The following is a 15,812-nucleotide window of genomic DNA, read 5'->3' as shown; positions in this document are numbered from 1 at the left end:
TGTCCATTCATAGAGGCCCATGGCCCTTTCTCCTTTTCTTTCTGCAAAAGAGGAAGGCTGGTAATGAGTCTTTTAGAGGGACACAATGAGACCCAGAGTAAGGCCACTCAGCAGCAAGGATCGAGACATGGAGGGAGAGAGGGAGAGAGAGAGAGAGGGAGAGAGAGAGACTTCTTCCTCAGATGAAATCAAAAGATGGAATAGAGAGAGGGGGGTGAGTGTCCTCTCCTCTGCCCACAGCAGATGGTGTACCTTCCAATAATCATCTCTTTTCAAAGAACTTCCTCTCAAGGTGACAGATAGAGAAGAAAACAAGTCATCTGCTTCCATCCGACGGCACATTGATCGAATAAAATGAAAGAAAAGTAAAGAGAAGAGGGGAAAGAAAGAATAGGAGGAAGAAAAAAAACACGCACTCCGTCACCCACAACGACAAAGACACCAGAGAATAAGAAACAGGCGGATTGAAAGAATACGAAGAGCACACGGATCTGACCTCAAGTGTTAAATTGGAAGACATGCGGCTTTTCTCCTCTCACTCTCTGCTCTTATCTTTCCCTCCACTTTCTGTCCATTTCCTTATCGCACTTTTCATTGCTCTCTCTCTCTCTCTCTCTCTCTCTCTCTCTCTCTCTGTGTGTTACACCATACTGCCATTAAATGTCCCCGCAAGTATAGTAGAATATGAGAAATAGAGGATTATTGTTTTTTGGTTTAAGAAAAATATTTTTAGAGATGTTTTAAGGATTAGGTTTAGGATTAGACATGTTGTCGCTGTCGGGCAGAAACCAGCTATTTCAATTTAACATTTTCATAAATCAGTGCTATAGGACACCCTTTACATCTGTCACCTGTGTGTTGTTTTTTTTTTTACAAATATTGACCCAATGAAAACCATTTAAAAAAGCATTTATCTGCCAATGTATAAAGTCACCATACCAACTTTGATGAGGCAGTAATGTAAACATGTTTTTTCATTATATCTTTTTTTCCATTTCCTGGAAAGTTTGGACGTGCACCAAAAAAGACCTGATTGTAAGCTGTGTGTGTGTGTGTGTGTGTGTGTGTGTGTGTGTGTGTGTGTGTGTGTGTGTGTGTGTGTGTGTGTGTGTGTGTGTGTGTGTGTGTGTGTGTGTGTGTGTGTGTGTGTTCGTTAGTTAATGGGAGGGAGCTGATTGGCTGAGATTGCTGGTCCTTTACATCATAACTCACTGGCTCATCGAGTCACACATGGTGACTGGACGCTAAATAAACACATACTCTCTCTCTATGTCTCTCTCCCCTCCCTCTCTCTGTCTCATCACACATACACACAAACACGCACGCACACACACTCTTACACACACATACACACGGTCCCCTGGTGTGCCTGGGAGACTCCCCGCTAGCTGTAGGCTCTGTGGGACGCTGTCTTGATTTGCGCACACACACACACACACACACACACACACACACACACACACACACATATTTTTCACCCCAAACAATTGAAGCACTTGGCATTGATATGGCTCAGTGCAACTGTTACAGCGTGTTACTTTGATGTTGCGTTATGCATACATGTTGACAGCCATATTGTTATAAAAAAACACATCTAAAATCAAAGACCGACTTCTCTTTCATTGCAGGGACGGAGCTAATCCGCTCAAATCTATTTTTAACGCCTTTATTCATAATGTCGAAAGGTTTTACGTGGCCTTTGCACGACTTTGTTTAATTTCGCGGCAAACAAATTGTTTAGCATTCAAAACATCAGTCATGGCTATTTCGGGTGTTTTTACTCGGTGTGTCAAATTGTATTACACGGCCTATGCCCCGTATATACTTTAAAAACCATCATCATAAGTAAACGAGCTATCAAAACATCAATCACGTCTATTTGAAGTATTCTCATTTAACATGTCAAATAGTATTTCATGGCCTCGCTCCATTTGGAAAATATTTATTTTATAAGTCAAAAGGTTCTACATGCCCCGTTGCTACGTGTTTACTGTTAGACCGAGAGATTGTTTAGGATAAAATGAATTGCATCAGGGATGATGGCCCCCAACCTCCTTCCAAGTCTTTTTTGGTCTTTTGATTACGCTGCATATTAAAAATAGTTCCCCAGAGCTAGTCTCGTAAACAAGTTCATGTAAGCAAAGATCTCCAGTGATTTTGTGTTTTCACTATCCCCTGGAGGCCACTCAGCTTTTTCACGAGAATTACAGCTTAGTGGGGAAGTGAAAGCACTTGATGGTAATAAAAATGTTCCATTCTGGAATAGTATGTGAGTCGAAGGAAACTCACCAAAACTACAGCACAATGTCTTTGCTTATAGTAAAGGAAACAGCAACTCCCAGTGTTAATTATAATATAAGGGGCAGCTCCGATCCCCTGTAAGACGCACAAGCTCCCCAGAAGTATTCTGTATACATTTATAATTTCCTTTATACAATATTTAGGTTCCTGAAAGAAATGAAAAGCTAAGAGTATGGAAACTGTAACATGTGCATTCCGTAGCCATCCATACATGTGCACTGGACACATGTTGGCGTGTGAGGCTCTGGGCATGTTCATAATTGTCATGGGGATGCAAACCGGGTCTGGTCTATTTAACGGCTAATGAAAACCATTGCCGTGGCATTTTTATTGTTTCTCAGTGGAGAGCGATGAAGACAACACGGTGTATCATTGGTTCTGTGTCTTTCTTGTCCAAAGATAAATATTATCGTATGAGTTGAAATGTATTGATAATGTGTTTTTTGCACGTAGAAGGCCATGTCCTATGCACCTGCATGAATATACTTTGTGGTGGAAAGTAACTATTACTAAGTACATTTACTTAAGTACTGCATGTACTTAAGTATTTGTAGGTATTTGTACTTTACTTGAGTAAAGAATGCGACACATTATTGTAATGTAGATCTGCTATTTTCAAAAGGATTTTGAAACTTCACATTTGAAAACCTGAAACGGGACATTCTGCATAATGACTACTTTTGGTAGCCTACTTCAATTACATGTTGATACCAATACGTTTGTACTTTTATTCAAGTCAATTGAGAATTCAGGATTTCTACTTGTAACAGATTGTATTGTATTGTTTAACAATTATTTTACTCTTGAGTGTAAAATGGGGTCCATTTGGTTTCATTTTACACTCTCAAGAGTTAAAGATATCATCATCATCATTTTTCGACCGCGGTCGAGATCATGGATTCCACAATGCTACGCCAGACTTAAAGATCCATTTGGATCTTTAAGTTTGGTTACCAACTCTGCATTACTTAGCTGGCGACCACCTGGAACGCCCTCAAGGACCACTGGTTGAAAACCACTGCGTACTGTACTTTTTTGACCAGACTCCTCCAGCTCTGTGTTGTGAGCTTAGAGGCTACTGTAGATAACTACTGCCAATGTTCACCCCCAGAATGCTAGGGTTCTCCCAAGAGAACATGGTTCTCATATGAATATCGTGTCCTTGAGCCGAGACTGGTGAAAAAATCAGACCCGTCTGAAGTGAGTGGTGCTGTACTGTACTGTACTGTACTGTACTGTACTGTACTGTACTGTACTGTACTGTACTGTACTGTACTGTACTGTACTGTACTGTACTGTACTGTACTGTACTGTACTGTACTGTACTGTACTGTACTGTACTGTACTGTACAAGCCCTCCTCCCTGGCCTGTGTGTGTCTGTGTCTGTGTGTTAGGTTGTGTAAAGTGACAGTGACACTTGGTGGTGACGCTATAACGCTATTTCCGTGCTCGGACACAGCCAGGTACACAGGGACAGACCTCTGGGTATGCTGTAGTGAAGCTGAGGAGCCACTCTGACCTGACCTCTGACACACTGTGTGTGAGTGGACACTGAAAGTAAGACCTGACCTGTGTGTGTGTGTGTGTGTGTGTGTGTGTGTGTGTGTGTGTGTGTGTGTGTGTGTGTGTGTGTGTGTGTGTGTGTGTGTGTGTGTGTGTGTGTGTGTGTGTGTGTGTGTGTGTGTGTGTGTGTGTGTGTGTGTGTGTGGTGTGACCTGTGTGTGTGAACCTCTATCTGAGAGGAGAGGGAGCCTCCCATCGCCAACGTGATGTTATTAGTGGTAGTGTCATTTCCTTACACCAAAGCTACATGTAAAGTTAGACATGCTACACACACACTCACACACACACACACACACACACACACACACACACACACACACACACACACACACACACACACACACACACACACCTCCAAGTACTGTACGTATTGTCTTTGGTTACTTGTAACTGTAAACCATTGAAGCAGTCCTTTTCCCATGGACCTAGTTTACTGCATGTGACATGGGTATTAAGGACACTGTGTGTAGGAGTGGATGATGTACTGTGTGTGTGTGTGTGTGTGTGTGTGTGTGTGTGTGTGTGTGTGTGTGTGTGTGTGTGTGTGTGTGTGTGTGTGTGTGTGTGTGTGTGTCAATGTGTTCTTATATATATCAGGTGCATATACATATGTTATAATATAGGGTGTCTTAGTGTGTGTGCTTGCATGCGTGCGCATTTGTAATGTGACACATGAAGGCCTGGTTGTTTTGTTGGACACCTTGTGCCTGCAGTGTGTGTGTGTGTGTGTGTGTGTGTGTGTGTGTGTGTGTGTGTGTGTGTGTGTGTGTGTGTGTGTGTGTGGGCGGGCAGGATTGCATGCACATGGCTTGTGCACATACAGTGGAGGCACAGGCTGTAACGTACAGTATGTGTGTATGTTACATGACATGAGGTGTGACAGTGTGGGCCATGTGCTCACAGAGGAGCTGGTCTGTCTGTAGCATGTGGACGTGGCTCCTTTTCTTTCTTGCAGAGGTGGACAGTATCTGAGTAAATGTACTTGAGTACTGTACTTGTTAATGCCGTGATTAAACAATGGTGTTCCAGATCACCCTGCCTATAGTTTTCACTAACCTTTCACTTGATCGTTGCTTGTCATGAAAATCCACTTTTAAACGGTGTGATCGCTTGTCGTAGTGTTGAAAAGTATTCCAAATTGGCGATCACAACAACGGAGTGGAGGAGGAGCACGCCCGCTGCCGCCATTGTAATGCATTGGGCCTCCATTTCCCAGAACCCTTTGCATGCCGGTGCGACGGATGTTTTTGCGATGACTTATAACTTATATCAGTGGAACAGACACCAAGCACAGCACGCTAAATTTAAGTCAACAGTACATTAATGCAAAATGACCCCGGTCTGACATGGACTACACAGTGAAGTCCTAAAATTGAGCACATGGGATACAAAATGGACCTATCGTCGTTGTGACATTTCACTTTGAAATGTATCCGTGTGGACCGTGCACGTGCCTGTACATATTTGTCTCTCCGTGCCAATAAAAGTCTTTAACCCATTTTTGGCGGGAACCTCTTTTAGTGTTAGCATTATGTTGTGCTTTAGCTATTGAAAAATAGCAGATCTCAGTGGCGCGCTACGAGCTTGTAGGTCTGCTGTTTTTGAAAAATTGAAGAACGACTGACATAGAAACATAGCTTTTTCAGAAAACTGTCAGGATGTAGAAGACATTTTTTTAATCTGATCTCAGGTCAGAATGGGTTAAATTGAAAAGTGAGTTGAATTGAGAGACCTCGTCTCCGTCAGCCCGTCCTGGTCAGCCACCCCCGCAGATAGTCAATTCTTTTTAACTAGACTCCATCATTCCTCTATTAGCCAGGCAATTCTCTGTCTGCTATGACTTTGACCTCTACACTGCCCTGCACGCTGGAGAAAAAGATTGAAAAAATCCTTTTTGCTCTCTCTCTCTGTCATTGTCTGTCTGTCATTGTCTATCTGTCTGTCTGTCTGTCTGTCTGTCTGTCTGTCTGTCTGTCTGTCTGTCTGTCTGTCTGTCTCTCTCTCTCTCTCTCTCTCTTATGTCCACGTTTCTCCTGGATTGATATCCAGCGTCTACAATGTCATCATATCTATATTCTCCTTTATCTAATTCCTCTGTTGTTTCTTCTCTTCTCTGCTCTCCCTATTGTGTCATTTTGTGTGTGTGTGTGTGTGTGTGTGTGTGTGTGTGTGTGTGTGTGTGTGTGTGTGTGTGTGTGTGTGTGTGTGTGTGTGTGTGTGTGTGTGTGTGTGTGTGTGTGTGTGTGTGTGTGTGTGTGTGTGTGTGTGCGCGTGTGCGTGCGTCGCCTGGCTGCCTGCCTATGTCCAGTACTACCACAGCTTGTCCTCATTATCACTATATTGCTTTGTGAACCAGCCTCTCACTGAGGTGCCTGTTACTGTTACAGTATCTCTCCATGGCTTTGTCATAAGCCTCCGTAAACAACAACGACACACGCACACACGCGCACACACACACACACACACACACACACACACACACACACACACACACACACACACACACACAGTGTGTCTGTCTAGAGTGACGGTGACAGCTGTTATGGGATCATGTGAGAACTGTAACCACAGTGCATTGTATTGACTGCCTTTCAATGTAAGTGTGTGGGTGAGTGGGTGGGTGCCCTTGAGTGTGCATGTATACCGTCTACGTGTGTGTGTGTGTGTGTGTGTGTGTGTGTGTGTGTGAGAGAGAGAGAGAGAGAGAGAGAGAGAGAGAGAGAGAATGAGAGAGAGAATGAGAGAGAGAGAGAGAGAGAGCGCATGTAGGAGAAAGAAGGCATTATTTGCGGCTGAGACCTTTTGTAATTGACAAAATCAGCAGTTGGACCGACATTTGGGCCCATCTTTAAACTCTATGAGTTCAATGAACACTTAGGAATTGGCTGTGTATGGGTCGGCTGGCTGGTTGGCAGAGAGACAGACAGACAGTGTATGCCTGCGGTCTCATGTTAGATGATTTTACTGAGGATTACCCCACATTCTTGCGCACGCACGTACGCACTCACGTACGCAGGCACGCATACACACACACACACACACACACACGCGCAGCATGCAAGATATAGCAGGTGGTGAATTATTGTTATAATCCACCTATCTCCTCCCTTTGCTTTCAACTCTCATGGCATCTCCTCTCCTGCTCTCCTTCCTACCCACCCTATCATCTTCTGGCCCCCCTCAGCTCTCAGTAGTAGTAATAGCTTGTAGATTGTATTATTCAGTCTTCCTTCAGAGCCCCTGCTGTTCCAATATACCTGCACATGAAACAGAAAAACTCACAGAAATGCCTCATTTACGCTCCGTCGCATCTGTTGTGAGTTTGTAGGTCTGCTATTTTCAGCAGGCAACATTATCGTACAACAAAGGAAGAAATCTCGATGAGTCCACTTCTCTCTGCATGCCTCTGTGTCCGCAGTCATATTTACAGTCCTGACGTGTCTCGCTCCAGGAAGTGTTTTCTCTATGGAGAATAACATTGGGTTTCTTAAAATCGTGCATTGTGGTTCAAAAATAATCAAACTGTCTCTGCAATATTGGGGAGGTGGCTCTGCATCGTTTACGATAGTCAGTCACTCATATTTGATACAGTCTGTTTCTAGCGAAGATTTAACTATTTTAGCGGCAGTCACATTCGTCAGTTGATTCTTCAGATCCATATGAGACAAACCACCGGGATCATTTGTTTATTTTAGGGAACACATCTTATTTGGGACAATACAAGAAAAGTCTATGTGAATTCAGAATGAGGGGGAAGGTAGGATGACCCAGGTAGGATGTGTAAATGACGTCAGACTTCGGTGCTCTATTGTCTTCCCCCTTTTACCCCCTCTCCATCTCCGTCTCTCCATTATTTAGAAGTTTTACGTGGGCCACTCTAAAAGATTGACACTCCATAGCACTGTTGAAGAGCCCCGCTGAAGTACTGCGGGCATTATCCTGTCAGTTTGGGATTAGCGGGCGTCGAGGTTGCGGACGGGCGTACTTGGAAGTCATTATAAACAGCTCATGTGTTCATTTGAATGGGATCATTACACAGGAGATCATAAGATGAGGGCTAGATCATATAGCCATATGTTTCAGAACTATGACAGAGGGGGGGGGGGGGGGGGGGGGGTGTTAAACCTACCCTCTTACTGTGATGCCTATCGGAGAGCATCACTTTCTTATTGTCCATCGAATGCCTTCTTTGCTCTCGAGATACACAGAGTATCATCTTCACGGTGAGCGAGTCAAACGCCTGCGCGGCGGCGCTAACGGGAGCTCGCTAACCAGACATTGTTATGGTATCTGCCCGTCGTTGTCCGCGAGCCTCTCTCTCTCCCGGTGACTAAGGATGTGTCACACAGGCGGTGTTGGTTATCGTATCCTTCCCTCCATTGTGTCTGGTAACAGAGGAAAGCATTCATGGACAATGGTGAGGACGGGAGTGGGTGGCATGAGGCAGTGTTCACAGCCATCAGAAAGGTGGAGAGTGGGAGTAGTGGATGGGTTACAAAGAGCACAGACATATGGCACGCACACACACATACGGTACACACACACACAGACACACACACGCAAACACGCGTAGGCGTGCAAGTCAAACTTGCTCTCTGACTGCGTGCGTGTGCACGTACGAAGTGGATTAATAGACAAAGTCTCTCATTGTGGGTTTCGTTTTAACCTCGTGCACGTGCACCCTCTGACAACTTTATCTGGGTTCTCTGTTCTTGTGCAGACATTTTGAAATGGTAAAGGGCAGCACAATGAGACATGCACAGTTGCAAACATGCATATTGTCGCTGTCCGGCTGAAACCTTTTATCTCCAAATTGCTTGTTTCTGTAATGCCATAGTTTCATCATACAATAGTATGCGATGCAGCACATTGTGAGCTTGTTGATTGGCTATTTTCACTATTTCTGAAAAATTCTGTTCCATTTTCTGAAAAGTTACGGTTTTCAATATCTCAGGTTTTCACCTGACAGCAACGAGAGAGTATAATATACACACGCGCGCGAGCACACGCACACACTCGCACACAGCGCTCAGGGCACAGTGGGAGGGGTCGTCTCCAGGGTGAGCAGGAAAAATGAGAAGGGAAGACTCTGGAGGATGGTGTAACACACACACACACACACACACACACACACACACACACACACACTGAAATCATAATTTAGTGAACAGGACTGGAGACAACACAACAAAATCCTTAGTGTTCATTTAATTCTGGAAGTGTAAAATGGACTCCAGTAGACCCATAAGGGTCCATTTCTGTCAACAATACTGAGCGTTTTACTCTGCAGCATGGGTTAGACGAGAGAGAGAAAGAGAGAGATTAAGTTGAATTACACTAAATATGAAAAGAATGACATCCCATCAGCCCCTCTGGACTTGATTAAAGGAAAGCCGCTGATCAATGGTTCAATATTGCCGAGGCGTAATCCACATTACAGTGGCTGCTGTCTGGAACATCAGGTATGTGACGCACAGCAAGGTCACACAGATCGATGCAGGTTCTACCTGCAGCCACTGGCGGACAACGCAGCGCCGTCTCCGTCTCTCTCATCCAATTTGCTTAATGCTCAAATTAATAGCCCCTGGTGCTGACAGTCTGACAATCAATTGCTGGTCAACGTGTTGTCACTCGGAGGGGAAATGTAGCCCCCGTTTTATAAGACACAACGAGAAAGTACAAGACGGGTGATATAAAGTGTATGATAATGAGTTAGTGGAGGCTGAGGAAGTGGTAATGCCATGGAACTTCCTTCCAGTCCCTGTCTCTCTGTTCATGCCTGATTTATTCTCGGGTTGCATGGCGTGCATGCACCAAAAACAGTCGGCCTACAGTACAAGCTTGTAGATTGGCTGTTTTCAGTAGTGTATATCAGTGGTTCTTAAAGATGATTGCCGTGATTTTTTTCCACCCTAAAACATGATCATCAGGTATTATTATTATATAAGGAAGAAGGTTTTCTTTTCAAAAAAGGGTACAGTATTTGTTAAGATGGTGGGTGGGTGGGTGGTGATCCACCTGAACTGAAGCCGCACCCACAGCTGTTGGGGGTTAGGGGAGGGGATGATATTGTGATGTCACCATATCACTGTTTTTTTCATTGGCACATAAAGAAAGAAACCCTAAATACAAAGGGAAGACAGCATTGCACATAACAACCACACCACGGGTCTAATGAAGTACTGTCACCTCATAAACACATGCAAAACTGTGTAAAAAAATGCAAAAGTCACGACACTCCATCTTCAACCTTTTTGGGATCAGGGCTCACTTGATGTTTGAGGTCTGGTTCACCCATCTGACCATTTAACAATTTAAAAATACAACAAAAAAATACAATCACATTCTAAATATGAATGTTATGTCATTAAATATCAGTGTTTGGCCTATTATTGTGGGGACCTGATGAAGATCTAACAGATCGAAACGTTGTCAGTATTTAAATAAAGAACGTCTTGCTAGTACCTTTGGTGTGCGGGCTCCATCCAATTCACTATTATTGTGGGGGCCCACACATTAGTGTGCCCCGGACCACAGCTTGAGGAGCAGTGGTATGAATCACCCTGAAGCGATGGCCCTGGCTGAACTGTCTACGGAGGCTAATATCCAGGGACACTAGTGGATGTACTTCCAAATGCAATAACGATTAGAGCCAACGGTCTCTAATGGCTGGTGTGTGGCTCATCGTCAAAAGATGGTTTTACGAAGACATCCCAGGCTGATGAGTTCATGACTTCACAGGATGATACATACAGTAGAGAGAGTGTGTGCTCTATTTATCCAGGAGAAATTTGCGAGCAGAACGCGGTGTTCCTCACCTCATGTTCCCCGTATATAATTTCTTCTCATTTCCTTCGTTTCACTTATTTTCCCTTCCATGCTCGGCGCAAGGCCGTCCATCTATCACTGTCAGCGGCCTTCACTGGCAGATGTCTTTTTAATGGTCTGACACATTAGGACGTAACCGGACCTGCTGATTACAGGCACTTGATTCCTTGGCTCACTGCCCAGTCTAATGGCTAACCTTACAGTTTGATATGTGACCATGGCCAATTGATTTGCCCTGAAGATGAGGCCCTGATTATGGGTTACGGACACGAGTTAAAACTCCATTATACTTCCTCCCTCGCCGATGCCGCTCACCGGAAATAGCAGATCTGCAAGCTCACAACTAAGTATAATTCAGGCTTTAGATGCACACCTCTGACTTTGAATCCCCTGTGTGTGTGTGTGTGTGTGTGTGTGTGTGTGTGTGTGTGTGTGTGTGTGTGTGTGTGTGTGTGTGTGTGTGTGTGTGTGTGTGTGTGTGTGTGCGTGTGCGTGTGCGTGTGCGTGTGCGTGCGCATGCTAGCCTTCATAATTGCCTACTGTACAGTCATGCCCCACTTACCATTTAACTGCCCCAGTTCAGACAGAAGATAAACCTAGAAATGTTCCAAAATTGGGCACACAGCCATCATTAACATCTTTATATATATATATATATATATATATATATATATATATATATATATATATAGGACACTGCGTCCTCCCGGTTGGTGTTCCTCACTGAGGGGCGGAGGCACTGCATCCTCCCGGTTGGTGTTCCTCACTGAGGGGCGGAGGCACTGCATCCTCCCGGTGGGTGTTCCTCACTGAGGGGCGGAGGCACTGCATCCTCCCGGTTGGTGTTCCTCACTGAGGGGCGGAGGCACTGCATCCTCCCGGTTGGTGTTCCTCACTGAGGGGCAGAGACACTGCGTCCTCCCGGTTGGTGTTCCTCACTGAGGGGCAGAGACACTGCGTCCTCCCGCTGGGTGTTCCTCACTGAGGGGCGGAGGCACTGCATCCTCCCGCTGGGTGTTCCTCACTGAGGGGCGGAGGCACTGCGTCCTCCCGCTGGGTGTTCCTCACTGAGGGGCAGAGACACTGCGTCCTCCCGCTGGGTGTTCCTCACTGAGGGGCAGAGACACTGCGTCCTCCCGCTGGGTGTTCCTCACTGAGGGGCGGAGGCACTGCATCCTCCCGGTGGGTGTTCCTCACTGAGGGGCGGAGGCACTGCGTCCTCCCGGTTGGTGTTCCTCACTGAGGGGCGGAGGCACTGCGTCCTCCCGCTGGGTGTTCCTCACTGAGGGGCGGAGGCACTGCGTCCTCCCGCTGGGTGTTCCTCACTGAGGGGCGGAGGCACTGCGTCCTCCCGCTGGGTGTTCCTCACTGAGGGGCGGAGGCACTGCGTCCTCCCGGTGGGTGTTCCTCACTGAGGGGCGGAGGCACTGCGTCCTCCCGCTGGGTGTTCCTCACTGAGGGGCGGAGGCACTGCGTCCTCCCGGTTGGTGTTCCTCACTGAGGGGCGGAGGCACTGCATCCTCCCGCTGGGTGTTCCTCACTGAGGGGCGGAGGCACTGCATCCTCCCGCTGGGTGTTCCTCACTGAGGGGCGGAGGCACTGCATCCTCCCGCTGGGTGTTCCTCACTGAGGGGCGGAGACACTGCATCCTCCCGGTTGGTGTTCCTCACTGAGGGGCAGAGACACTGCATCCTCCCGGTTGGTGTTCCTCACTGAGGGGCGGAGGCACTGCATCCTCCCGCTGGGTGTTCCTCACTGAGGGGCGGAGGCACTGCGTCCTCCCGCTGGGTGTTCCTCACTGAGGGGCGGAGGCACTGCGTCCTCCCGCTGGGTGTTCCTCACTGAGGGGCGGAGGCACTGCATCCTCCCGGTGGGTGTTCCTCACTGAGGGGCGGAGGCACTGCGTCCTCCCGGTTGGTGTTCCTCACTGAGGGGCGGAGGCACTGCGTCCTCCCGCTGGGTGTTCCTCACTGACTGGTGAAGTGGCAGAAGTGGTAACACAGAGAGCGGAGGAATTAATTGGCAACTGGGAGAAGAAAAGAAAAAAATATGAAAAAGAAAGATGAAAAACAAACGGTCGGTGTTGACATATAATGGCATTTAATTTAATCTCTGGTGTGTGCCGAGGATTAATACACTCGAACCTATTCGACACTCATCTCAACTGAACTCTCTTATCTGTCTGTCACCCCACAGGAAAAGACGGCCTCCCTGGCCAATGGGGTCCATGGGCCCGCCTCCTTGCCCTCTCCGTCCGGCTTGCTGATTGGCTCCTACAGCCTGGACAGGGAGCAGCTAAAGATGCTGGGGGTGGGGCTTGCGGTGGCAGCGGCCGTGTTGGCTTTCATTCTGGAGAAACTGTACTGAAGAAACAATCAACACAGCGAGTGTCTTCCTGACCATACCCGAGGACAGTGACATCACTGGAAGCTAAACGAGGTGGAGCACGGTGAAGAACAGGACCACTGCCCACTAACTGACTTTGTTGCGGTCGGGGCTGAAACCTTGTATCTCCTATCAACTTTTTGTGGTTTTTGTAAACCAATGCCCTACTTCAGCATACAAGAGTGGTGCACAACATTTGTGAAAATAGCAGCTCTACATCAGCTAATTTCATTTTCAAACTTGTATCTTTATTTAATATTTTTTTTAATAATTATTAAAAAGAATGGTTTTGGACATACAAGGTTTCCATTCGACAGCAACGATATGCTGCTCAGCCACACCTTGAGGTGTGTCGCAAGAGTTATATATTGGAGTAAAACAAATGGGCAGGGAGATTTTATTTTTCCAATTAGTTACTTTATTTTCTCCTTTTCTTAAAAAGGATAGATGGGTTTTACTCCAGTGTTGGTTCCTGTGATGTCAAAGTTTCGTGGACGGCTTTCTAACGCACAGAGCTTATTCAATAGGAATTTAGTAAATGTTTTTTTTTGTGTGTGTGTGTGTGTGTGTGTGTGTATAATTAGTCTTCATGCTGCTTTGGAGGAGATGAAAAAATGAGATGAGAGTGTTTACTCCTTCATCCCGTCCCAGGACACAGAAGCTGTCAGGCTGTCAGGCAGAAACATCCTATGTCCAACTTTTTACGCTTTGTTACAAATTAATGGCCTGCTTCAGAATCGTTCACAAAAATAGTGAAAATAGCAGATCTACAAGCACACAACGCCCCGCGTTGCGAGGCGTTGTGAGCTTGTAGATCGGCTATCTTCACTATTCTAGTAAAAACAAATTATAATGCTGTAAAAGCGGACATACAGGGTTTCTGCCCGACGGCGAGGATATTTTGGACGTGCTGTAGACGTGTAGCCTTCAGCAGTGATGAGACCTGGCAAATGAGTCGACGTCAGTGTAGATAACAGGATGGTGACTGTATAGATATCTGCCAAGGAAAATCAAACGCATCTCTGCTACTCAAAACATTTCAAACTCTGTCTGAAAGCCCACACCACCCTGCTATTTATAGTAGACTTGTTGATTAAACTTACCAAAGAACATTTTGATGATGAATATATACCACTACAGTGAGAGAGAAAACTCTTCATACTTGTTTGCTTCGATGCTGACAGCTGAATACTATTTTGACAGGTAATGTGAGTTTTCAGACGGTAAAGACAAAATATATTTTTTTCCATCCTCTGATTGAGATGTGGATGTGCTGTGTATATACGCACGCACGCACGCACGCACGCACACACACACACACACACACACACACACACACACACACACACACACACACACACACACGACAATGTGTAACATAAAATGTGAGTAAGATTTGCGTACCGTGGAACACAACTCAAAAGTGAATTGTGTAAAACTCTCAGAATGGTATTTTAGTTTGTAAACCTTCTGTTCAATGTATTTATTTAAAAAAAGAGATATAAAAAAACAACAAAAAAAACACTTTTATAGCACACCTTCACTGCATAATTGTTTTTGAAGATTTGTGTTGCTGTTTCAGATAAAAGTGATCTTAAGAAGGTTTTTTTTTGTCTGGTCAATGTCAGAGTGAAATTGATTGACACAGGATATTATACATCCCAGAACAACCTCAACAACTGAGTGATCCAGATAGTTGGCCATGCTTTTCTGCTCTTGGATTGATGATGATCAGATTTGTGTTGTTATGACATGTATGTTGACTTGCTTTCTGTGTGATATGAAGGTGGCAAAATGCTAAACCCACCACTGCTTTTTTTTTTGTCTGTCCTGTGATCATCTTTACAGTATGCACCTGTTCTTTTGATAACTGGGCTCAGGTGTATGTATTGCCTTATTCAATATTGTTTCCATATTAGCCTATAGTTTCATCAGCATTGTCCTCGCCATCAGTTTAATAAGGGATGAATGTACAGTAACTACTCCAGGATGACTCTTCTGCAATGTGGATAGATTGACAGATTGATCAGTTGGTTGATCCAAGCGTTGATTGACTGATTTGCCACAACCTATATACAATCTCTTATTTTCCTCTGTCTACCTGCCTCTCCTATTTTTTTCTCTGTCAGTTTTATTTTTATTTTTTATGTTTATTAGGATTAATTTGGGGATCATTTCGTAAGGATGTCTCCCTTTTCTTTCGGTTCTCTTCCCGTGTTCATTTTGGATGTTTTGTGTATGTCATCCATACATGCGGCTCTCTCCTTCTGTCTGGATAAAAGTTGTTGAAGTGCAGTGGACGTGTCGCCCTGCGTCTTTCTTTCCCTTCCGTCAGCAGTGCTCCCAACATGTGCACTGAAAGCTCATCTTCACAGACACTTAATAATACATGCCCCAATTTATGTGTCGCATTGCGCTGCCACACGTGTCTGTCGCGTTCGTGTGTGTCTGCATGTTTGCGTTTCTCTCCCTGTGAGTGTGTGTGTGTGTGTGTGTGTGTGTGTGTGTGCTTCCGTATCTACAGTATGCTGTAGATGTGCATAACTGCTTCTGTGCCTATTCTACACATTGTTGCTGTCGGGTGTAAACCTCATCCAAAGCTAGTACTAAGCTGTTCCCTTTCAGCATTCAAATAAAAAAAGTACTTGAGAAAGAACAAAACAAACCAAACCAAAAACATAAAAAGTTAAAATATGGAGATACAAGACATCCTAGGCCTGTGTGTGTGTGTGTG

The 15,812-nt window shown here is 45.4% G+C and overlaps 1 protein-coding gene across 2 annotated transcripts in view; it reads left to right on the top strand.

Annotated features, from left to right (window-relative positions):
- Nucleotides 1–15,373, top strand: part of cdkal1 (CDK5 regulatory subunit associated protein 1-like 1) — a 337,631-nt gene extending 322,258 nt beyond the window's left edge. For both annotated transcript variants that reach the window (XM_083760475.1, XM_083760476.1), the window contains one exon: nt 12,890–15,373. In XM_083760475.1, the coding sequence (XP_083616601.1) occupies nt 12,890–13,060 (171 nt within the window). In that variant the 3' untranslated portion in view covers nt 13,061–15,373. The remainder of the gene's footprint in view (nt 1–12,889) is intronic.
- The last annotated feature ends 439 nt before the right edge of the window (nt 15,374–15,812 follow it).

Source organism: Protomyctophum parallelum (assembly GCF_964188405.1).
Source record: "Protomyctophum parallelum genome assembly, chromosome: 3".
Lineage (NCBI taxonomy): Eukaryota > Metazoa > Chordata > Actinopteri > Myctophiformes > Myctophidae > Protomyctophum > Protomyctophum parallelum.
This window is presented reverse-complemented; position numbering and strand designations above follow the sequence as displayed.